Raw genomic sequence first — 24236 nt, forward strand, 5'->3', positions numbered from 1 at the left:
GCCCTCGCTTAGTCATGTTTGGAGTAGATCTGTTTAAATAATTGGGAAGTGTTAGTGTTACTACATTTAAGAAAACTTTCTGGGATTAATATACACAGCAAACAGTGTATATCATCTGTGCTGTTTCTGTTTTGCAAGTTGCTTGGAGGCAGAGGCCTTTTTTCCTTGTTTTCCTGCCTCAAAACTAAGGTGCGTTACTCCATTGCATATTATACACCAAAAAATATGGTAGATATTTGCTTTGAATATTTTGGAAGTAAGGAGCAGTAGAAATGTTTCTTTTTGTAAGAGTAAAGTTAAATTATTTGAAGTATTAGATGTGACACATGAATATCCTTATATAAAAATGTATTTACAAAATATATATAATACATAAGATACATTAGCTATAACATTAGGTTACAATCATGCTCCTAAATTTTAAAACAGTTGTACTTCAGTCATTTTAAGGCGTGAGGTTTTGGCTTATTCTTCTTGATTGAGATTTAGATACCATGGAGTTTGCTGAAAATTTAAAACAAAAAACCAAGTTAACATTACTTGTATCTACATTGACAGTCTTGAAACCAACATAGCACTTCTTTTCTTAAAATATTTATAGCATTTCTTTCCTCAAAGTATTTAAAGAGTACATTAATACCTCGTCTTACGAACTTAATTGGTTCCAGGACAAGGTTCGTAAGGTGACAAGTTTGTAAGATGAAACAATGTTTTCCATAGGAATCAATGGAAAAGCCAATAATGCGTGCAAGCCGATTAGGAAAATCCAAAACATTAAGGCTTTAAAAAAAAAAAAGCTGCAGGCAGATGAAGCTGAGGCGAACGGAGTGGGGGGAGGGACAGCGAGAGGTGGCAAGAGGTGGCAGTCCCAACGAAGCAAGGTGAAAAGAGCCTCTCTTGATCTCCATGGGTCCCTCCCGTTTTTTCCCACCCTGTCCTGCACCTTTCTCCTCTCTTGATCTCCATGGGTCCCTCCCGTTTTTCCCCACCCTGTCCTGCACCTTTCTCCTCTCTTGACAGCCAGCAAAAGATGTCTCGTTACCTTATTCTTGTCAGAGCTGTGCCCTCCAGCACAATAACAACTCCTTAATGTTCTAATTATCTCTTATTACAAATTTCTTATTAATTCCATATTATATATACATATATATAGCACATATTTATTTTATATACAGCAATTAATAGGGATATAGCTGGAGATATAAAATAAACAGGTGCTGTAGGGTTTCCTGCTCAGGCAGGGGGTTGGACTCGATGACCTAACGGTCCCTTTCAACTCTATTAATTTAAAAAAAAAATATTTTGTCAAGCTATCAAGTTGTTTTTATCAGACAGTATGAGTAAATTAGATGTTCTTTTATATTTAGTAATTTTTCTTCAAAAAGTGACCTTACCTGTCTTCTACAGTTTTGCTAGAGGGGTAGAATACTTTGAATGAAAAACCGCTTCTTGGAAAGGATCCCTGGTATTTAAGAAAAAGAGCATAGGAAAAATTGTCCATCTTCTTGAATATACATCTTTTCTTTAAGCATAATTTAAAAATAATATTTAAGTTCTCTAAATATAATTTCAAATACATCATTTAATAACAGTGAAAATTAATGATAGAAATAGTCATTACAAACATACATACCGGTACAAACATACATACATACATACATACATACAGATCTGTCTACAATAAATATTTTAGCCTATCTTTCAACATTTGAAAGTAAGATGGATGCTCTGACAGAAGGATTATTTTAATGACAGAAGATGCTACTATGTTTCATAATGCTGCAGATAATATCTATAATGAGCAACAACAATAAAAGTCCACAACAAATACTAACTTGAGGATTTGTTAGTCTGGGATTTGAGCAGCTTTGTTATTTTACTATATTTTGCTTGTTAGAAATATATTTTCATCATTGTTTGAGAATGGGAAAAAAAATAAGATCTTACCAGATTTATACAAAGGCAGTCAGTGTTGGTTACAGTGAATGGGTCATATTTGTCAGCAAAAACAATTAGATCTGGCAAAGGATAGGTTCTCAAAGTGTAATCATAAGCCCAATAGATAGGACTGACATTAAGAGGCAATGGAGTCAGATGTCCTTGTGATAAAATAGTCTTTACAAACTGAAAGATGAAAAACAGTGCTATTAAATTACATATGAAGGTAAACTGATGTTGCAATTCTTTCCACACATAGAACCCCTCAGCTCAGTATGAATTATTACAAATAAATAACTACAGATTTCAAAATTGGTCAGTAAAATGTTAACAGATCTGATTGGTTACCAGATTTTGGAACCAGATTTATGATTTGTTTCAATTCCCTAGTTTTGGACTTGAGAACACTACTCTGAGCAATATTGTAAGATTCCCTTAAAATTACACCATCTAAAGCAGAGTGATAACCATGTAGAGCTGATGGATAGCTGCAGAATATTTCAATGAACCATTCTTTGCTGGGAAAATTATTCTCTATTTTAGTTATCTTAATCCACATTATCTTTTAATATAGTTATTCCACTAAGTTACACATTTCATTCTGACTCATTTTCTCTGCATTGTTTCCTGTACAAAATCTTTGTAAACTTGTTTGATGTTATCTGCCTAAACCATAACCAAATCAGTAAGAACTTCAAGCAAGGGAAATATCTTACTCCTATACTTCCTTCAATTTCTTAGCCAATTAAAATCTCTCAACCCAAACTTTAATTCAAAATATAAATGCTTTTTTGATCTTACATGATTAGGAATATCCAAACTACTGTTAGGAAAACGAACACAGTTACGGCACATCTTGTTTACCAAGTCTTCCCGAAAGATTATTATTTCCTGTGTGCAGTACTGGACTCTGAAATTAACAAATGCAACTTTTACCTCTTCTGAGGTATCGCCAATAAACGAAGATAATTTATCATTAAACCAAATATGCCAGCAGCTTTGTCCCAAATTTTTGTATAGATTGTTGCTAATAGAGATGAGATAAGTGGTCTCTATGTACCTGCAACCTCACAAATACAGTGGTACCTCTACCTAAGAACGCTTCTACTTATGAACTTTTCTAGATAAGAACCGGGTGTTCCAGATTTTTTTTGCCTCTTTTCAAGAACCATTTTCCACTTACAAACCCGAGCCTCCGAAACTGTAACCAGAAAAGGCAGGGAGAAGTCTCTGTGGGGCCTCACTAGGAATCTCCTGGGAGGAAACAGGGTTGGAAAAGGCGGGAGAAGCCTCCGTGGGGCCTCTCTAAGAATCTCTTGGGAGGAAACAGGGCCGGAAAAAGTGGGGAGAAGTCTCCGTGGGGCCTCTCTAGGAATCTCCTGGGAGGAAACGGCCTCCACCTTCACTGTGGTTTCCCCAATTGCACGCATTATTTGCTTTTACATTGATTCCTATGGGAAAAATTGCTTCTTCTTACAAACTTTTCTACTTAAGAACCTGGACACAGAACAATTTAAGTACCACTGTACTTCAAGATTATACTGTTGAATTCCTAAATTACCTAATGTACCCTCAATTAGAAGTTTTAGCTCATTTTTGTGGTTTGGGAGGGAGGATATGGAAGTGGAAGGGGAATTTCTGGAAATCAATATTTGGCAATAAACACAGTTCAAATTCCCACTAAGAAGTGTTTGGCGGCTCTTATTAATAGGTTAGGTATAATATAAGGCTGAAGGTCAAAAACATTTTGATTTCAAAGGCCTCTTACCCTCTAAATATGATAAAATAATTATAACCTGACCTTCTGGTAATGGATCACCAAATTGCTTCCAGTGGTCTTCTGGAGGGTCAGAAGATAATTTTACTCCATAGCAAAGTTTGCTATAGAGTAACATTTCAGCTAACATGGAATATCAGTGTTTTTATAATATCACCAAAATAAACAAATAAAATGGGAACATATTGGTGACCATTTATTCCAATCCTGTAGCGCAGTGCAGAAATCCACTATTATTAAATGGTCATATGAGGGACACATACCTGCAAGGATTTGTTGTGAAAACTGAAAATGGCACCTGTTGTCTGAATTCTTCAGTAATGTTTTCAGTAAGTGGTGGCCTAAAAACAGTATATGTGTGAAGGAAATGAGTTCCTATTTTATATAAAAGTATTAAATTTACTAACAAGCTTTATATACAATAAACATAAGCTATAATATTTTCTTTTATAAACTAACCTAGGATGTATTCAGTAAAACAAAATAGGATGATTTATGGCAATTCCTCCTAGAATAACAGGAACACCAACGGTCAGGCTACAATTCAGTTAGATAAGAACATTTGCCCAGGGCAAAGGTACCGTTGGGCAAGATAAGATATCTGTTACTATGGAGAAACGTTAATGCTAAGTTCTGTAGAGATAGAATAACTTAGAAAGTGACTTAGCAGAATAAAGGAGTATGGGGAGGAATTCTTAGGCGTGGCATGTATTGTGGAGAAGATATAAACTGTATGGATTGTAAAATGTGCTTTTGCTCCCCTTGTACTCAATCCACTTGAGAAGAGACTTTGAGGCCGGCCTTTGCAAATGCTTTTTCTTTGAAATAAAACTTTGAATTGTGAACCAGCTCTGTCTCTATATTGCGAGTATTAAAATATTTGGCTATCTTATCTCACATGTATATGTGTATACATAAATGCATACATACATATGAAAAACACTAGAGATTCTCAAAGCATCCTTCAATGATATAATTTTGTTATAGATATTAGGTCAAAAATGTACCTTGGTAAAATGGAGCCTGGACCAGGGTCTTCAGAACCAGGAACAAATACAAATCGACTTCTGCAAATAATGAATACATTTGATTTAGTATTACTGGTGGGTATAAAATGAAATGTTTATTAAAATTTGGTGTAATGTTATTAAAGATAATTAGGGTTTAAGAAGCTCAGGTGCAAGTAATATATGGCTTGAATTTGGCAATTCTACTGGAAGTTCTCTTCAGTAGAACCAGCTTTCCAAAATAAAGTAAGGAGCTAAACCGGATGCAGCTTTCAGTAGCAAAATTCCAACAAATCATGACACCAAAATGTTGACATGCATTTAGATGTCACGAATTCATTCCAAGTACATAGGTTAGGACCCCTGTATGTCTCACATATTTTTATCATTTGCTACCCACGATATGCTTTTGTGTCCCAAGTCTGACACATGAAAAGTCACAATACCTGTGGATTTTGCAGCTTCAATTCCCAGCTAACCCAATGTTCAGTAGAATTGTTTGAGTAGAATTTTTAGCTAATTTACAAAATATATTAAGCTCAGTTTAAGTGTACTTTTTAAAAAAACAGCTGAAATAAATTTTGACACGGGGATGTTTTCTATGTGGTTAATCTGAGGAACACCTGTTCTATAAAGATATTTCTCCAAGCACATAATATGGAACATACCTTTCATGGATACTGGGGTATTCACATATTATATCTGCTAGGGCTTTCAAAGAATCTAAAGACATGAAAAAGTACTGAAGTTATTTTCTTTCCCTCTTGTCAATCTTCATTTCAGAATTAGAAAACAAAACCAGAAAAATAAAAATGGGGTTCAGAAGGCAAATACAAACAGTATTTTTAAAGAGAATAATCATTATTGTCTTGAAAGTAAATATTTAACTGACATATAAAATACAAAATATTTATTTACAAAAACCAGGAAAGTGATGGATTCCGAGTACCTTTTAGTGACTGAATTTGATTTTTCCCATATGGAGTAGAAGAAAAATTCCCACAGAAAAAAAAACAAGTTGGAGGCATGGCCGAATAACCTGGATGGAGAAATGAGGACTATTATTTCTATTTGGTTTGTAGGAAAGCTCTTCTCCATTGAGAATATAATACATCACTAAGGACAAATCAAAACTTGCATGAATCTCAACAATATTTAGTATTATTCTGATGGTAAATATATTCATGCCTGTCATTTCATCTCATTCAACCTTGTATCTGAGATCAGTTTGTTCTATAAGCCTTGAGCTTATAGCCTTGAACAGGAAACTTAACCTGGACAAATTAAGACTTCCTAAGGGCAACAAAATACATAATTTACATAATTCTTAACACTTAAAAGTTTTTTTTCACTTATGCAAAATGTTTTATTAAAAGTTGCAGGCTGACGACCTTAGGTAGGAGTTCTGCTGTATCACAAGTCCCTCACCCTAATCAGCATTTTTAGAACATTTTAAAACGTATTGACAATAACTCTTTACTGCTTTTGCAATTGTTTTTTAATAGTTCACTACCTCTGTACAGTAGGGTTCTATCTAACCACCATATTTAATAGCTGTTAATATGGCTCCTGTCTTTGTAAACTACCGTAATTGTCTTTGAGAACTATGTAAAAAAGGTTGTCAGTTCACAAATGGAAAATGAACTGTGATTCACAGGTATTCTTTTAATTGTGGAGCTGAGGGTAAGCCCATAATTTGTGTGCATTCCGAAATGTTGCCTAATTGCAGAAGGAATGTCTCCTTTCTTGGAAACCTCAAATGTCAAAAAGGCAGCCGTCCTCAACCAATTCCAAACCTGAAGCTATAGATAGGAGTAAAGCAAAGCCCACAGCTTTAGAGTTGCAGCACAAGGCTGAAAAAGTAAAAAGTAAAAACAAAACCCCCAACCAATAACGACTGGGCAGTCATAATTAAATACTCTTGAGATAATTGATGGATGATCTCTGGCGGGCCCGGGACGGGCTTGTCCTCTGTCCTGGTGCTCCTTGACCTCTCAGCGGCTTTCGATACCATCGACCATGGTATCCTTCTGCGCCGGCTGGAGGGGTTGGGAGTGGGAGGCACTGTTCTTCAGTGGTTCTCCTCCTACCTCTCCGGTCGGTCGCAGTCGGTGTTAGTGGGGGGGTCAGAGGTCGACCCCGAGGTCTCTCCCTTGTGGGGTGCCTCAGGGGTCGGTCCTCTCCCCCCTGCTATTTAATATCTTCATGAAACCGCTGGGTGAGATCATCCAAGGGCATGGAGTGAGGTATCATCAATATGCCGATGATACCCAGTTGTACATCTCCACCCCATGTCCAGTCAACGAAGCAGTGGAAGTGATGTGCCGGTGCCTGGAGGCTGTTGGGGCCTGGATGGGTGTCAACAAACTCAAACTCAACCCAGACAAGACGGAGTGGCTGTGGGTTTTGCCTCCCAAGGACAATTCTATCTGTCCGTCCATTACCCTGGGGGGGAATTATTGACCCCCTCAGAGAGGGTCCGCAACTTGGGCGTCCTCCTCGATCCACAGCTCACATTAGAAAAACACCTTTCAGCTGTGGCGAGGGGGGCGTTTGCCCAGGTTCGCCAGTTGCGCCAGTTGCGGACCTATTTGGACCGGGAGTCATTGCTCAGTCACTCATGCCCTCATCACCTCGAGGCTCGACTACTGTAACGCTCTCTACATGGGGCTACCTTTGAAAAGTGTTCGGAAACTTCAGATCGTGCAGAATGCAGCTGCGAGAGCAATTATGGGCTTCTCCAAGTATGCCCATATCACTCCAACACTCCGCAGTCTGCATTGGCTGCCGATCAGTTTCCGGTCACAATTCAAAGTGTTGGTTATGACCTATAAAGCCCTTCATGGCACCGGACCAGAATATCTTCGGGACCGCCTCCTGCCGCACGAATCCCAGCGACCGGTTAGGTCCCACAGAGTTGGCCTTCTCCGGGTCCTGTCGACTAAACAATGTCGTCTGGCGGGACCCAGGGGAAGAGCCTTCTCTGTGGGGGCCCCGACCCTCTGGAACCAGCTCCCCCCTGAGATTAGGATTGCCCCCACCCTCCCTGCCTTTCGTAAACTCCTTAAGACCCACCTTTGCTGTCAGGCATGGGGGAACTAAAACACCTCCCCCTTGCCCATGTTGTTTTGTTGATTGATTGACTGTGTGTCTGTTTTTTATATATACTGTTTTTATGAGATTATTAATTTAAATTGTAACTAGATGGGTGGGCATTGGATTTGGTATTATGTACTGTACTGTTTTTTATTATTGTTGTGAGCCGCCCCGAGTTTGCGGAGAGGGGCGGCATATAAATCCAATAAACCTAAACCTAACCCATAATTATCAGTTACAATTAAAATATGTGGCATGCTAACCATATCATGGAGCAAGTTCTATAAATGTATTATGCAGTGATTTGCTATGCAAGATAAAAATCTTTGCCCGATTCTACTACCAACGGATATCATTGGAAGATCAACATTCTATACTATAAACTTGAGTAACATTTTTTTCTTAATTTGCTTCATTGTATAAACTTAACAGCTTGCTTAAATCCAGCACACCAGTACAGTGATACCTCGTCTTACAAACGCCTCGTCATACAAACTTTTCAAGATACAAACCCGGGGTTTAAGATTTTTTTGCCTCTTCTTACAAACTATTTTCACCTTACAAACCCACCGCCGTCGCAGAGATGCCCTGCCTCCGGACTTCCGTTGCCAGCGAAGCACCTGTTTTTGCGCTGCTGGGATTTCCCTTAGGCTCTCTTCCATGGGAAACCCCACCCCCGGACCTCTGTGTTTTTGTGATGCTGCAGGGGAATCCCAGTAGGGGAATCCCAGTAGGGGAATCCCAGCAGCGCAAAAACGGGTGCTTCACTGGCAACGGAAGTTTGGAGGTGGAGTTTCCCAGCGAGGGGAGCCTCAGTGAGATCGCAACATTGCAAAAACACAGAGGTCCGGAGGTGGGGTTTCAAGGACTTCGGTGTTTTTGTGATGCTGCGATTTCACTGATGCTCCCTTCACTGGGAAACCCCACCTCCAGAGTTCCGTTGCCAGCGAAGAGCTCCTTTTTGCGATGCTCGGATTCCCCTGCTGGGATTCCCTTGCAGCATCGCAAAAACACAGAAGTCCAGAGGTGGGTTTTCCCATGGAGGGAAGCCTCAGAGGAATCCCAGCAGCAGAAAAGCGGGCGCTTCAGCTGGCAAAAGGGGTGGATTTTGGGCTTGCACGCATTAATCACTTTTCCATTGATTTCTATGGGAAACATTGTTTCATCTTACAAACTTTTCACCTTAAGAACCTCGTCCGGAACCAATTAAGTTTGTAAGACAAGGTATCACTGTAGTGGGTTTTGAATAAGTTTGCCACTGGTTTGTGCATGCGGGCAAAGCATCCCACTTAGGTGGGGGTTGCCGCTTGCCTCTCCTGGTGCACTATGTGCACAGCTTTATTGTAATTTGAGGACTACCTGTACATTACACATTAAAAATAAAACTCAACTCTCATAATACACCATCACTGTGTGCGTAGCTTCGGTATTATAATACCATAATACATAGACCAATATTTAGCACACAGCAATAACAAGCATTAACAAGACTAACTGCAATAGCCATCAGCAGTAGAGCAACACATCTGATTCCCTTTTATGGCTAACTGCAGCTCTAGCCCTTGAAGTAACATTATATTACTTCTCTTAACCGTACATTGTTGGCTTAAGTTGTATATTGGCAAAACCAACTAGTCAAGTACACAGTATTGACATTCTCGTCTTTGGTTTGTAATATATAATTCCTATTACACATTTTTAAATATTTAACATTACAGTTATCATTGAATCATTTCTTATGCAATACTGGCAATTTAGTACATACATACAGGGTGCGTTCCAAAAGTAATGCAATTTTTAAAAAAAGAAGTAATTTATTGAACAGATTTGCATAAACACTTAAAATTCTTCAAAGTACTGTCCTTGGACCTCTACACAATTTTTCCAGCGACTTTGCCATGACTGGTACGCACCCTGGAAGGCGTCTCCGGGGACCTCTCGCAAGGTCTTCGTCACGGCTGATTGGATCTCTTCTGTGGATGAAAAACACACCTTGCCACAATGCACTACGAGTCCGCGAGTTCCTGGCCAAACACCAGGTGCCAACGCTGCCCCACCCCCGACCCCCTATAGTCCTGACGTCGCCCCAGCAGACGTCTTTTTGTTCCCAGCCCTGAAAGGAACCTGTTTTTCATCCATAGAAGAGATCCAATCAGACCTTGCGAGAGGTCCCCGAAGATGCCTTCCATGGCGCATACCAGTCATGGCAGTCACTGGAAAAAATGTGTAGAGGCCCAAGGACAGTACTTTGAAGAATTTTAAGTGTTTGTGCGAATCTGCTCAATAAATCACTTTTTTAAAAAATTGCATTACTTTTGGAACGCACCCTGTATCCCATGCGTGTACAGCGCATCCGCAGGAAGCAAAATCTCGCTTGGATGTGCACACACACTAGAGAGATGAAGCTGCGCATATGCAGCTCAATTTTCGCTACCGGTGCAGTGTCCTCATCTCTTCCGGTAGCAACCCACTACTGATCCCACTGCTTCAGCTCATATATGTGGAGCCACAAGATTACCTGAAAACATAATGCGGAGATTTTCTAAAACTTCTGCTTGGTCCAGCCAAACATCTGAAAGGAACACGAACATGGCATCCTCGTTTTCTTCCTCCATTTGTTTGAGTTTTGCAGAAGATTTTACGGAGGTTGAAGAAGGCCCGCCAAAAAAGTTAATGTTGCCATAATATCCCCTGCAGCATAAACAAATACTTACAGGCTGTACTGAGGCTCATACTTCTCTAAAACCATGAAGCAAGTAGAGGTAATCCTCAAATTATGGCCACAATGAAGCCCAGCCTTTTGTGGCTAAGCAAGACATTAACTGAGCTTTGCCCCATTTTACAACCTGTCTTGCCAGTTATTAAATGAATCACTGTAGTTGTTAAGTTAGTAACACGGTTGTGAAGTGAATCTGGCTTCCCCACTGACGTTGCTTGCCAGGTCATATGAAGTGATCCCATGGCCCTGAGACATTTTAATATGAGTCAGTAATCAAGCGGTTGAATTTATTTTGATCACATGATCATGATTGTTGTAAGTTTGAAAAATGGTATTAAGTCACTTTTTTCAATGCCATTGTAACTTTGGTCACTAAATGAACTGTTGCAAGTTGAGGGCTACCTGTACATTACACATTAAAAATAAAGATCCACTCTCACAATACACCTTCATTTAATTGTACAAAGTTTCTAAAATTTTAATATTCTTTTTGATCCCCTGTATACCTACATCACGGAAGCCACTGTTAAAGTGTAATAAATATACCAAATCAAAAATTACCTTGACCAAAGTTTGGCTCTTATTTCACAATGAAAACATTACATTTTCATTTTCATTGAAAAGGGCAAGCTTACAATAAAATGAAACTTCTGCATGCAGTTTCTGAACACTGGACTTGTTGCATCCTAGCAAAAACTATGTTTTCATGCTGAAAGTGGAATGGAAATTATTAATAAAGTGTCATGAGTTTACCCATCGTGTCAAACAAATATTTGTTTTTTTATTTAGCATATGGATGATCCAAACCATTATGCTTTGTAAATAATTCTTAGTGTTTTATTTTAATCAATTTACTATGTCTTGTTAATGAACCATGGCTCTGCATTATATAAACAAAGCCAGATGATTTGACTTAACCTAAAAAGAGATTTTAAAAGATTGGCCTTTGATGTAAACTACTTAATGGGAAAAGTATTTAGAAATCTACACCAGATTTAGTCCTATCTTGATTTGTAGTCTTAGTAACTGTGGTCTGTTTTATACTATTTTGAGCATAGTATGAATTATACAGCAGTGAAACCTACTTACTTTCCCTACTGATTCAGAAGCATGCGCTTTGTGCGCGACCGTCACGAGAATTTTTAGCCTCTGCACATGCACAGAAGGGTTAGCACATGCGCAGAGGATTTTAAAAAAAGAGAGGCTGACATGAGTGAGGCAGAGGAATCGGGGCAGCCTGTCCCGATTGCGCAAATACGCAGAGCTGCCGGAGGGCAAGAACAGTTACAGAGAAGGACTATTCAGGAGTAAGACTTGTAGATAATTGGCACCTCCCATATCCCATAAAACTGGAACAAACAGATGTGCTTGTTGTGGGAAGTAGCTTAGTTCACCTCAAGTCTCAGCATTTTCAGTTCTGACTCCGTGTTTCTGTTTGGCCTTGCAAAGCTCCTTGCTAATTGGTCTTTGGCAGCGTATTAAGAAAGACAAAGGGAACTCATTAATATTGTTTGGGACTTATTAAAGCTGGGAATGAACGTAATTCACCACTGTTACAAATAAGAGACATTTTTTGGGGACACCATTTGTGCTTTTTTGTTTATTACGAGGCCTGGGTCAGAATACTTGCCTCCCTATGCTACTGCTTAAAAGTTGCTTTAAATTTTGTCAAATCTGAAGCAATAAAATTGCCAGGGTCTTTCAATCCATTTCAAACTTGTGGTATTCAACATGAACCACATTACAATCTGTCATAAGTTGCCTTGTGGGTGGGAAATAGATTTAATAAAGAAATGATAAATAAAATAAAAAAATAAATAAAATTTCCAACTTGAAAAAAGGGCAATATACCCTATTTGCATTATAACCTGCTCTAATAATTATTTTTAAATGTTTCATTCCAAAATTAAAAAGCAGGAACATTCCTTTTCCCTGCAAGCTTATTTTTAGGGGGAATAATAGGGTAGTTATTTATATCCAATTTGAATGATATTACAATCTCAGGTTTCCCAAATGGTGACTATGGGCAACTCTCAGTTTTGAATCTAGAAACATTTTAAAAATAATCCCAAAGGTGCTTTTTCAAAAAGCAAATGGACTTTGTTTTTCCTTGAAGATGTTTCACTTCTCATCCAAAAAGTTTCTTCAGTTCTGATCAATATTTATATAAATACTCAATATAAAAGATAGCATACCAACCCAATAAACTTCTTTCTACTGTATACCCAGTGAAGGGCTACCAAAATTTTTACTGCCACACTGGGCGTGGCTTAGGCAAGACACCTTGCATAACATCTTTCAGTGCAAACTGGGTGCTCTGGGGTGGAGCTCCATTTTCGCTACCCCACTGCGTTCCTCCCGTCCGGGCAGTAGCCCACCTTATCTGTTTCTATTTCTCTCTTTTAATATATAGCATATTGTAAACCACTCCCCCTTTAACTCATCGGTTTTTAAAAAGAAATTCTCAATCAGTATTCTGTCCTGGTGAATAATTATGAATCTTTCTTTTTTTAAGATCATTTCCTCCTTTAAGATCATTTCCTCCTTTTGTAAGCATTTTTGTAAACCTTGAGATTTTTTACCCTACAATTATTCCATTTTCACGTTCATAGCTGCTGACTTTTTTCTTCCATAAGCACAGATCATCCTTACTGAAGTTATTGGAAATAAGAAAAATACCTAGTGGTAGAAGAAGGTTCTGTAGGTGGAAATCCAAAAGCAGTGACGTGAAATACTTCATCTTCGTACCAACCTATGGAATAAAGTAAGCAAAACTCCTGATATGCTTTTCATCATTTCAAAAGGAGAAATGATACCTATAACCACTGTGTCAATCTAAATCTTACACCTTTTTTTGAGACTCAACTGTAATCAGAATATTTTGAAAGCAGTTGCTCTAAACCAATTAGTCAAATGTTCCTTCAGTTGAAAACACATCCAAAATACATTGGTTTTGCTTCTAAGATTTCATGGTAGAAATATAGTAATTAATAGGAACAATCATATACCAAATGATTAAGTAGTGAATATATTGTTCCAAAGCAGTGGTTCTCAACATGGGGGTCCGGACTCCTTTGGGGGTCGAATGACCTTTTCACAGGGGTCGTCTAAGACCATGGGAAGACAAATTTCCCATGGTATTAGGAACTAAAGCTTTTATTCTGATGCCTTGGAACATATTTTTACAATCTGACCAATCAGACGTTTACAGTGGGGGTGTCCCTCTGACCTTCCTGCCAATCAGCTTAAAGCTCTGTGGGGAGAATTGGCGCTACACTTATGGTTGGGGGTAACTACAACATGAGGAACTGTATTAAGGGATCTCGGCATTAGAAAGGTGGAGAACCTCTGTAAAGCCTTGTGAACTGGCAAAGCAATATTACCTATAAACAGTTCTTTGCCAACTGGTTAAGCCATCACTTGTTTAATTATTGTTAATTAAATAAGCCATGATTCATTAAAATAAATCATAAACAATTATTTATAAAATAAATGGCTAGAATTACTAAGCCAAACCATCTACTTCACATTATGGTTTAACACTGCATTTGAAACCTATCATTATGGGTATCTTGTACTGTATGTGATTTATGTGACAGGACTAAAGATAATTGTACATGAGTTGAACACAATTATAGATCAGAAGCCCAGAAACATGCTGGAAGTCCTGGGAGAGGGGCAGCATATAAATCCAATCAATCAATCAATCAATCCATCAACCAACCAATCAATGCTGGATCACAAATCAAACGTTACTGAAGCAATGTAATTAAATTAGCAAAACTGATTATACACAATCTGTTTTGTTTCATTTTTTAAAATTAAACTAGAACATTATTTGATATACAGTGATCCCCCGGGTATCACGATCCCGATCATTGCGAACGGGCTAAATCGCGATTTTTCAACCCGGAAGTCAAAACACCATCTGCGCATGCGCACCCTTTTTTTCTATGAGCACGCATGCGTAGATGGCGCCGGGCAGATCAGCTGCTGGGCGGCTTCCCTGGGTCTTCCCCCTCTTGCTGGCGGGAGGGCGAGCGGCGGGCATCAGCGAGGAGTTTCCCCACCGCCCACGCAAACTCCTCGCTGCCGCTCGCCCGCCCTTCGCCCGCCCACGCCGTTCGCTCGCGCCGCTTCCCAGCTGAGTCCTGAAGCGAATTGGCTTCAGGACTCAGCTGGGAAGCGGCGCGAGCGAGCGGCGTGGGCGGGCGAAGGGCGGGCGAGCGGCAGCGAGGAGTTTGCGTGGGCGGTGGGGAAACCCCAGCGCCGCTTCCCAGCTGAGTCCCCTTCCCAGGAACCCCAATCTTTGGCTCCTCGCTAGCGCTGCGGAAGTAAAAACACCATCTGCGCATGCGCAGATGGTGTTTTTACTTCCGCAGCGCTACTTCGCGAAAACCCGATCATTGCTAGGGGTCCTGGAACGGAACCCTCGCAATGATCGGGGGATCATTGTATACTATAATCCATTATAGAACTCTTACCTTCTGTTAAAACAAAGCATGACTCTGTATATAAACCACTGTGGAACTGGTGTTATTAGTTAAGGATAATATTTACTAGATACCAATACATTTTAATATTTATTAGATACCAATAAAAACAAACCAATCATTTGTAATAAATTAATTGTGCAATAGCACAAAATTGATACGCAAAAAATTAAGGTTTCACAAAAATAAGTTGCAATGTATCTCAAAGTAATATTAAAAACAGAACCCTTATCATCATGAATTGTAAGTTATCATTTAACGTCTACCATATTTTTCGATCTATAAGACGCACTTTTCCCCAAAAAAGTGAGTGGAAATGTCTGTGTATTTTATAGAGCAAATGTTGCTGAAGCCCCACCCACCTACCGGCCGCCACCCTTCAGCCTCTGACTCCCAGAAATTTGCCTCCTTGCAACAAACAGCCTGATTAGCTTCAGCACAGCCTGATTTAGCACAAACAGCTGATTGGTGGTTGGATCAGCCTTCTGGAATACCACCAATCAGCTGTCTCTCCACACACACCATTTTTGGCCTCCGCACATACTGTTTTTGGCTCATTCCAGGCGACAGGGATTGCTACTGCCCATCTCCACCACCACCTGGAAAAGGCCAAAAATGGGATATGTGGAGGCCAAAAATGGGGTGTGCAGAGACGGAGATAGGCAGCAACCCCCGCAGCCTGGAAGAGTGATCAGTGGGAGGCCGATCCAACCACCAACCAGCTGCTTGTCAGACTGTGCTGAAGCTGACAATGCTGTTTGCTGCAAGAAGACAAATTCCTGGGAGGCAGAAGCAGATTATTTTTCTTGTTTTCCTCCCCAAAAGCTAAGTGCATCTTATAGTGCGAAAAATACAGTAATTAGATGAAAATATTAAGCTGTCACATTGCAAAATACAGTAATTTAATTAAAAGATAAAGCTCCCATCCATGTTGTATATACAGATAAAGGATATTGCTTTACTAATGTCTAATAGCACAACTCCAGTAGGATCTTCCAAATAATATTTTCCCTTGAAAAGATTTGGGGGGGGGGAATCCATTAAAACTCAATTTTAGTAATTGCACACTAGCCAAGATCATATTCCTACCTCTTCCCCAACATTTATTTCACAATAATTAATTTGATCAGTTGGATCTAGAGGCTAAGGCACCAGACCTGATGTGTTTGCTGCCTTGAATTATTTTTAAAAATCATAAAGGTTGGAAGCAAAGAAACAAACAAATAATGTTAATATTTAGAAATAATGTTCTTCTCTTTCGTAGTCAACTGACCATAAATCCTATCTGTTACCATCAGAATATAGCACAGCAGGTCACCACTACCAAAAGCTTACCTCCTTAAGCTGGGTGATCATGCCAAGCACAATCACTTCTCCCATTTTGGCAGAGCTGCCCAAAAGAGTTTCTATAGTTTTGAGCTGGAATTAAGAGACACTGGATTAGTAAGAACTACATTAGAAGATAGCTCACATGTGACCTTTAAGACACTTTGTGTGGCCTTTGGAAACCAACCTCCTCCTCCATGAACCATGATTCCCCAAAACTGCCATTTTTAGGTGAGATACAATTATAATAGATCACACTTCAAGAATAGCCCCAACAACTTGTGGTCCCAACTCCTATGCAGTCCTTAGCTACTCCTCAATGATGTGTGGCCCACAAGCATCAAAAGATTGTCCATCTATTTCAAAGTCTTCAGTAGATCGTTGCAGGTACAATAAAACATCCCCCAAAATTCAAAAGCAGCTTTCTCCAACCTAACCTTCCAACCCTAACCCTCCTATTTATTTATTTATTTAAATTTTATTTTATTAAATTTATAGGCCTCCCTTCTCTAAGTGGACTCAGGGCGGCTTACAAGAATAAAAAGACAAAATAATAAAATACAATTATAAAAATACAATTTAAAACCCCAATATTAAACATTCATACTTCATGCATTCATAGTTACTGGCTGGAGCAGCAACGGCTCCAGGCCTGCCAAAGAGTTGAATTCACTCACAAATCATTCTCACTCTGTTAAATGTATGGGAAATACAGTCCAAGATTACTCAAAGGATTGAGGTCAATTTAGTTGTGTCTTTAGTATTTTGATTTTACCTGAAATTTATTTTTGTTTTCATCTGTTTGTGAGCCAATAGCAGATGGTGTGAACAATTCATGCCTATGGGTTCTCTGCACAACAATAAATATTAGTCAATTAAAAAGAAAAGCAATTAAAAAGAAAAGCAACAGCAATTTTTTTCAAGCAAGACTACTTTAAAATTCTTATTGAACAATAATGTTCAGAAAAAGTAATTTAATGCCTTTTAGACTTCCTCGAACTTTAAACATAAAGGGCAACAGAGAATAAGCCCTACTGTAAATATCCCATCCCTATACCGTTTCCCCCCTAATAAGACATTCCCTAATAATATACCCAATCAGGCTTTTGAGTTAATGGTAATAAGGTCAAACATGCAGGGTTTAATAAAAATATGACAGGGTCTTATTTTGGGGAAAACATGGTAGAAGAAACCTGAATGATTGTGGAATAGAATATCTACTCTCTAGAACTCAGTAACAGACTAACCAATGAACTCCTACCCCAAAATTGATCTATATTCATAAGAAGCATCTAAGATTTAGCACCCAGCAAGGATAATTAGAACCGTAATAATAATTTATAAAGACCAAAATAAAAGTCTCCCTTGAAATAAGTTAGATTCTCGGTGACTCGTTCTTTCAAACTGAACAGTTTTGTAGTATACATGTTTTCACAAAAAAACTTTTGTTATGATTAAGCACTAAATGAACTTAAAACTTCTTTCCATTTTTCCTACCTGTTGTAAAATGATATAACGTTCGCGAAACAATTCTGCTTTGTCCCTGGCAGAGCCAAATAAATTAGGTGCAGAGTGGTCAGTCATAGAAAGGCTGAAATAAATTTAGACAGGTAAAAATGTATTTTTGAAAGGAAATAAATCACTGTTTCTTACAAAGGAGTAGGAAATAAATTTTACATAACTTTAAACTGTGAAAGTAGCTGCAATTTAAACTAACAGTTATAGAATAAAAACTTACGGGAGAAACTTCTTTCGTTCAGAATTGTAAATATATCGTGGAATATCAAAAGCTCCAATAATGTTGAAAAGATGTTCTCTGCAATAAAAATATGTATCCTTTGAAAAATTCTACCCAGCATAATCTATTTTTACATTTATAAATAAATTATTTTGCATTCTGTTTTAACTAGATACTTTTTCAACTATTTTAAAGTGTTTGTATAGCTCTCTTGTAAATTAAAAAATAATTTGTTTGATTCTTTTGCCAGTTCAGGAAATGAGCTGACTCTTTGTAGCATCTTAAAAATATTTTTAAACATATGTAACATAGCACTATAAATTTATTGTATAATTCCCTGAGCAAACAAAAACAAAAAAACACATTTGCATTCACAAAGTTATACAGATTCTTCTAAAACAATTTCCTATAATCCCTAATTTAAGCCATAATGCTTCTAGACATGGCATATTAATATTAGAAACATTTTAATGTTAAAACTCTCTAGGAGGTCTATTCGCCAGAGGAAAAAAATTGAATGTAAATGAGTTTTAAATCCAAATATCAATAGGGGAAGACAGAGACAGGACAAATAACAATGTGACTTCAAAAAAACTCCTGGTGGTATTTGCTTTAAAATAAAGAAGGTTAACATACATTGCTTCATCTACTGATCTGCTGCACTCCAAAACTGCTGCTTCCACCATGGACTTTTCAATCATGTTGCATGACACTGAAAAGAACATTCCAAAATATTGAACTGCTAGTTTATGCAATCAGAGACAGAAAAAAATAATTTTAATAATCTCTTCAAAGTAAACGATAGGTAGACTTGTATACATTTTGAACGCATGACCTCCAATGCTCAAAATAAAGTTAGCAATAGCACTTCTATACCACTTCACAGTGCTTTACAGCCCTCTCTAAGTGGTTTACAGTGTCAGCATATTGCCTCCAATAATCTGGGTCCCCTGTTTATCGAGGAAGGAAGCCTGAGTCAACCTTGAGCCGGTGAGACTCGAACTGCCAAACTGCTGGCACTGGCAGCCAGCAGAAGTAGCCTGCATTCTAACCATTGTGCCCCATGGTTATAAATTATGCATATGGAATACCCTAATCAAGGAACTTCCAAAGAGAAAACCACACCAACAATCTGGCAGGACAAGTTACTTCGGTGTATATACGTAAACAGAGACCAAACCTGTATCACCATGACCCTTCTGAAAGGGCATGAAGATCTGGTTGGGCCAACTGGTCTGGCGCCCCAAAGGGGGTGTGTCCTTCTGGAGGTGACTAATGTACTAGGACCCCATCTTCTTTCTGGATGATCTTGCTCCCTTCCTTCCCATCTTGTCAATTTTAAAACAATTTTAATACTTGTTTTAAGGTTTTGTGTTTTTATGATTATAAGCCCCCTTGTCCTTGATTTATCTAGCTGTTGGAGAGGATGTATTCTAAGTTTTTATTCTTTCGAATATTGTGTAAATATAGCTTGTTTCTATATGCCTATTGATGACTGAATTGTTTTCATGCCAAGCTTCCAGGAAATCCCTAACATTTCTGGATGTGGTTTGGTCTAGAATATTCAGTTTCTCAGTTGACATTGTGATTGAATGTGAGATTAAGGAGTTTTCATCGTGTTTTCTGACTGCTTGTTGGTGGTCAGAACATCTTACATAAACCACAAGATGCAATAACCCAAATGGGGGGAAATCAGGAGGGATCTGCAATATACAGCATAAAGACTGTAACAGTCCCTATATAGGACAGACAGACCAACGGCTTTTGGTGTGATATATCACACAATATACCACACATCATGATGAACACCAGTTCTACAGTGCTGCTTCCAATAATTAAAAGAAATGTTATTATTTTTCAAACGTTAAGAAATCTGAAAATTTACTTACAAGACTGTTTTTCAACAGCATCAATTATATTTTCTATCATGTCTTCTAGTTCCACTTCATTAGTTGTTTGAAGAGCTTCTATGAGATACTTTGTAGCATCCCTGGTGGTTAGTAATAAATATTCAGATTACTTTCCCCAAAACATGATATGCAATTATAAAAAAAAGTGAAATATTCATATGAAACTTTTCCAGATCAATCATCTGGACTATTTTTCTAGCCATTCAGATAAACTTCGTGTTTTGCCTACATAATCACAGCTTAATATTCTCTACACTACAGTAAATATGGATCATATGCTGCAGTGGTCAGATCAATTCATTGATGGAATACGAATCATGACTTTCAATTTGCACAAAGCTTTGATAGTAACTGCAGTTTAGAGTGGATAATGACCTAAAGAAGTTGTTGCAATTTCTCAAAGAAAAGTGTGGGAGTACCTAGCTTCAGATGGTGTTTTATTTCATTCAACTTTCCATTAATATGTTTAAGAATAATTATTTGTCAAGCTGCAAGTATAACAGGATCGTTAAAGATAGGTTACTCTTATCGCCTAGGTAAAAACTGTCCAATGCTTTCTGATTTTAGATCTTTGTGTTTATTTATTTGTATTCCCACTTTTATTATTTTTACAAATAACTCAGGTGGCAAACATATCCAACATATCTATTTTCCCCACAATAACAACCCTCTGAGTTGGGCTAAGTCGAGAATGACTGGCCCAAGGTCACACAATTGGTTTTTATGGCTAAAGTGGGACTAGAACTCAGTTTCTGCTTTCTTCTAGCATGATGTCTTAATTGCTAGTCCAAAGTGGTTTACAAATAAATATATTCCATACAATGTTCTGCACATATATAAATCTTTATCCAACAGAATTCTAGGTTGTAAACATTTTCTTAATGTATGGCAGTTCTCACGTATGATTATTATGTATCATTGGCTTTCATGCAGAAAGTGTAAACTTCTTTGATTTAAGGAGATATCATTTACCTAGAAGGCCACCATATCTAAGTCACAGGCACTTATGATATGAAACATTTAGTTTTTGAAGATGCAGGTCTATATTTGTTTTACTGAATGAGGTCTGACTTGAAGTTTTATAAAATATAAGAACTGGAAAATAGTTACTATATTCAAAAATATACTATCAGTAACAGCATATTTGTGCTTTGGTTTTCTCCATTTGTGCTCTGCACTTTTTCTGTTACAGCTATAATCAGCTATTAACTCTACTGCCAATATCAGTAAAGATTGTAGTTTAACCCAGTGGCCGCCAACTTTTGGGGCACCAGGGACCAATCCCATGATGAGGTTTTTCTGTGGACTGGAAGGGGCAAGACAACTAGACACAAGAACAGTTTTTTTCTCGAACACCATCACTCTGCTAAACAAATAATTCCCTCAACACTGTCAAACTATTTATTAAGTCTGTAGTACTATTACTAGTAATCCCCCCCCCATCATTCCTATCACCCATTTCCTCCCACTTATGATTGTATGACTGCAACTTGTTGCTTGTATCCTTAAGGTTTTATTAATATTGTTTCCTGATTGCTTATTTGATCCCTATGACAATCATTAAGTGTTGTACCTTATGATTCTTGACAAATGTATATTTTCTTTTATGTACACTGAGAGCATATGCACCAAAGAAAAAGTCCTTGTGCGTCCATTCACACTTGGCCAATAAAAAATTCTATTCTATTCTATTGTGTGCTACCTTCATCCTGAGGATGGGGCTTCGCTTGTTTGCACAACTCAGTTTCTGGCATGTCGCACCCAGTACTGGTCCATGGATAGGGGCTGGGGACCCATTGTTTAATGTACAGATGTTGTACAGATAGTCCTCAACTTACCACAATTGTCCCCAAAAATTATGTTGCTAGATGAGATAATTGTTAAGTGAATTTTGCCCCATTTTACAAGTTTTCTTGCCACAATTAAGTGAATCATTGCAGCTGTTAAAGAAATCTGCTTCCCCATTGACTTTGCTTGTCAGGTTGCAAAAGATGAACACAGAACACTGGGATATACAATTGTCATAAATATGAACCAGTTGTCAAGCGTCTACATTTTGATCATGTGACCACAGGGACGCTGCAATGGTATTGAGAAAAATAAGTCACTTGTCACTTTTTTCAGTGCTGTTGTAACTTTGAACGCTCACTAAATGAACTGTTGTAAGCCGAGGACTACCTTATTTGTATAACATGCTGAGCACTAGTTGCCATCATAATTTAACTTGACATAAAGTATTAGTTAAAATTGGTTATTTTATAGTCAATGTGTCCTGTGAGTCTGGGCAACTGGTCTGTGTGAACCAGCCAAATTAACTCTGGGTAAATGTTATGTTATGTGCATATAACTGAACTTTACATTTAGAAAATTAAATCTTGAACTTCTAAATATATTTATTACAAAATTCTTATGTTTGTGTTTACAAAACACGCTTACCAATTTTTTTTACTATGAACTATGATTAATTCAGTGGTCCCAATTTTTAAAGATCACAACAAACTTACTATTTGCGCTGGGTTCAATCCACTATGCTATGCTATATTGTATTTAAGTGGTTTGTGCCAACAATTAAGTGCCTTATTTTTTTATTAAACATGCAAAAAGGAACACGCTCAGCAACGAGAGATGTGACCAAATGCATTACTTAGAAAAAGTTTATTAAGTGCAAATAAACTACTGTATCTGTTGTCATTGTTTTTCAAAACTTTAAGTGGATAAGGAATTCTGGGAGTTAATGTCCACACATCTGAAAGTTGCCCAGTTTGGGAAATAGTACGTACTGTACTTATATATGTGACTGCTATATTCCTTTAACTAAAAACAATTTCTTCTGAACAAGTTTTCATTCCATGTGGTCTTTTGCACTGGCTAGTTTCTATTTTATTTTAAAAAAATTAATTTAACTGTTGGGTGCTGCAGTCCTTGGGAGTCAGGCAACACCTAAGTTTAATTATTACATTTGAGAAGTTACAGCTTGCATTCATACACATTATACTGTAAACCAAGATTAACAAGCCACAGTGGTTAAAAAGGCAACAAAGCAAAAGCTTGGTTCATCAACATATTCATCTGGTGGTTTGATTTTGGGGTTACCACCGTGTTTTGTTTATGATTTCCTTAGGCAGAAATAGCCGTTCAGAGTGTTCACCGGTATTCGGATTTAAATATTTCTTCCTTTTTTTTACTACTCACGCGCGGAGGACCAAGCCATGCATTTTGAAGGCAGAGCCCACTTTACTTCTCAGCTTCTCCGCAGCCATCTTGAACGGTTCGCGCCACAACGTGGCTCCTCCTCCTCCTCCCGAGCTCCAGCCCGAAAAGCTTTCCCGCCAAGCCGGTGATTAAAGCAGCTGTCACCGCGCTTCTTCGGCGTTCAGTAAAGGCAGCCTCGCTACCATTGAAGGGCTTTATCCCATAGTAGAATTATTTTTAACCCCCCTGCCCCCCAAAGCTGGTGAATTATAATCAGTTCATGGGCTAATGATGATATCTGGGAGGCACCAAGCCTAAATGCTGGGTTTTAGGACTATGGGGCAATGCAGAATTTTCCACTTTTCCCCCCAAAGGTGCTTTTTGCAGGACTTCCTTGAATTTTCTTCTTTTTTTTCTCCTTTGAACACGTTTCGTTTTTCATTTTTCTTCAATTCTCTATCCTGTCAGAACTGAAGAAGCTTTGAAGGAAAGTTTCACCTGATTTAAAGTGACATAAAGGAGGAGCGTGCACCAGACAAATGAAGGGGGCTCCTCCACCAAACAATTCCTCCCTAATATTGTTTTTAAAATTTTTGCTAATAAATCAATCCCTATTCCAGAAGAACCCCCTTTTAAAAACAGCCTGATAACAGCTGACAGGTAGTGGTGCTGAGGGGCTATTTTTAAAAACGGGTTTTTTGCCAACTGTTTTTTTAAGGTTCACCAACAGGTGGTGGAGGGGGGGGAGAAAGCTGAGTAGTGATGTTCTTGAAAAAAGAGGCAAGGTGAAATAAGCCGCTGATTATAGCATGCACCAGTCTCTGATCACATGGATCAATTCAATCAGGCCTGGCAATCAGTTGCTGTGAGTTTTTGCAAAACCTGGACTGATGCTTTGGCAAATAAGTAAACCTACTGGTCTAGGTTTCTATAAAAAAATGCAAATCAGCGATTGTGGATTTTTCTGTCAACTTGTGATGTCATGTGTAAACAGCTTATAAATAAGGGCACCAGCATTTGGTATCTGTTAGTAATGGGGG

The 24236-nt window shown here is 38.3% G+C and overlaps 2 protein-coding genes across 5 annotated transcripts in view; one reads left to right on the forward strand and one right to left on the reverse strand.

Moving 5' to 3' along the window:
- Positions 1 to 24236, forward strand: part of KLHDC1 (kelch domain containing 1) — a 45865-nt gene that overhangs the window by 1960 nt on the left and 19669 nt on the right. Inside the window, exons 1-2 of one of the 3 annotated variants that reach the window (XM_070748948.1) lie at positions 4762 to 4818; positions 13179 to 13301. The exons of 1 other annotated variant lie outside the window; for it this stretch is intronic. The gene's annotated coding sequence lies outside the window, so the exon portion shown is untranslated. Of the gene's footprint in view, positions 1 to 4761; positions 4819 to 13178; positions 13302 to 24236 lie in introns of those variants that run through there. One more of the 3 variants, XM_070748931.1, reaches the window with a different exon arrangement.
- On the reverse strand, positions 334 to 23328 carry POLE2 (DNA polymerase epsilon 2, accessory subunit). 2 transcript variants are annotated; one of them, XM_070748893.1, is made up of 19 exons: positions 23197 to 23328; positions 19984 to 20084; positions 18731 to 18806; positions 18095 to 18172; positions 17854 to 17947; positions 17132 to 17206; positions 16366 to 16449; positions 15985 to 16041; positions 15022 to 15070; positions 13217 to 13289; positions 10337 to 10509; positions 5672 to 5761; positions 5391 to 5445; positions 4723 to 4782; positions 3979 to 4056; positions 2740 to 2848; positions 1948 to 2124; positions 1395 to 1462; positions 334 to 504 (listed from the first exon to the last, which is right to left on the reverse strand). In XM_070748893.1, exons 1-19 carry the CDS (start codon positions 23262 to 23264, stop codon positions 486 to 488), a joined length of 1584 nt encoding a protein of 527 aa, XP_070604994.1. In that variant the 5' UTR covers positions 23265 to 23328; the 3' UTR covers positions 334 to 485. The 2 variants fall into 2 exon arrangements, with proteins under 2 accessions (XP_070604994.1, XP_070605001.1); XM_070748900.1 differs by lacking the exon at positions 5672 to 5761.

The sequence above is a fragment of the Erythrolamprus reginae genome, chromosome 1, assembly GCF_031021105.1.
Source record: "Erythrolamprus reginae isolate rEryReg1 chromosome 1, rEryReg1.hap1, whole genome shotgun sequence".
Taxonomy (NCBI): domain Eukaryota; kingdom Metazoa; phylum Chordata; class Lepidosauria; order Squamata; family Dipsadidae; genus Erythrolamprus; species Erythrolamprus reginae.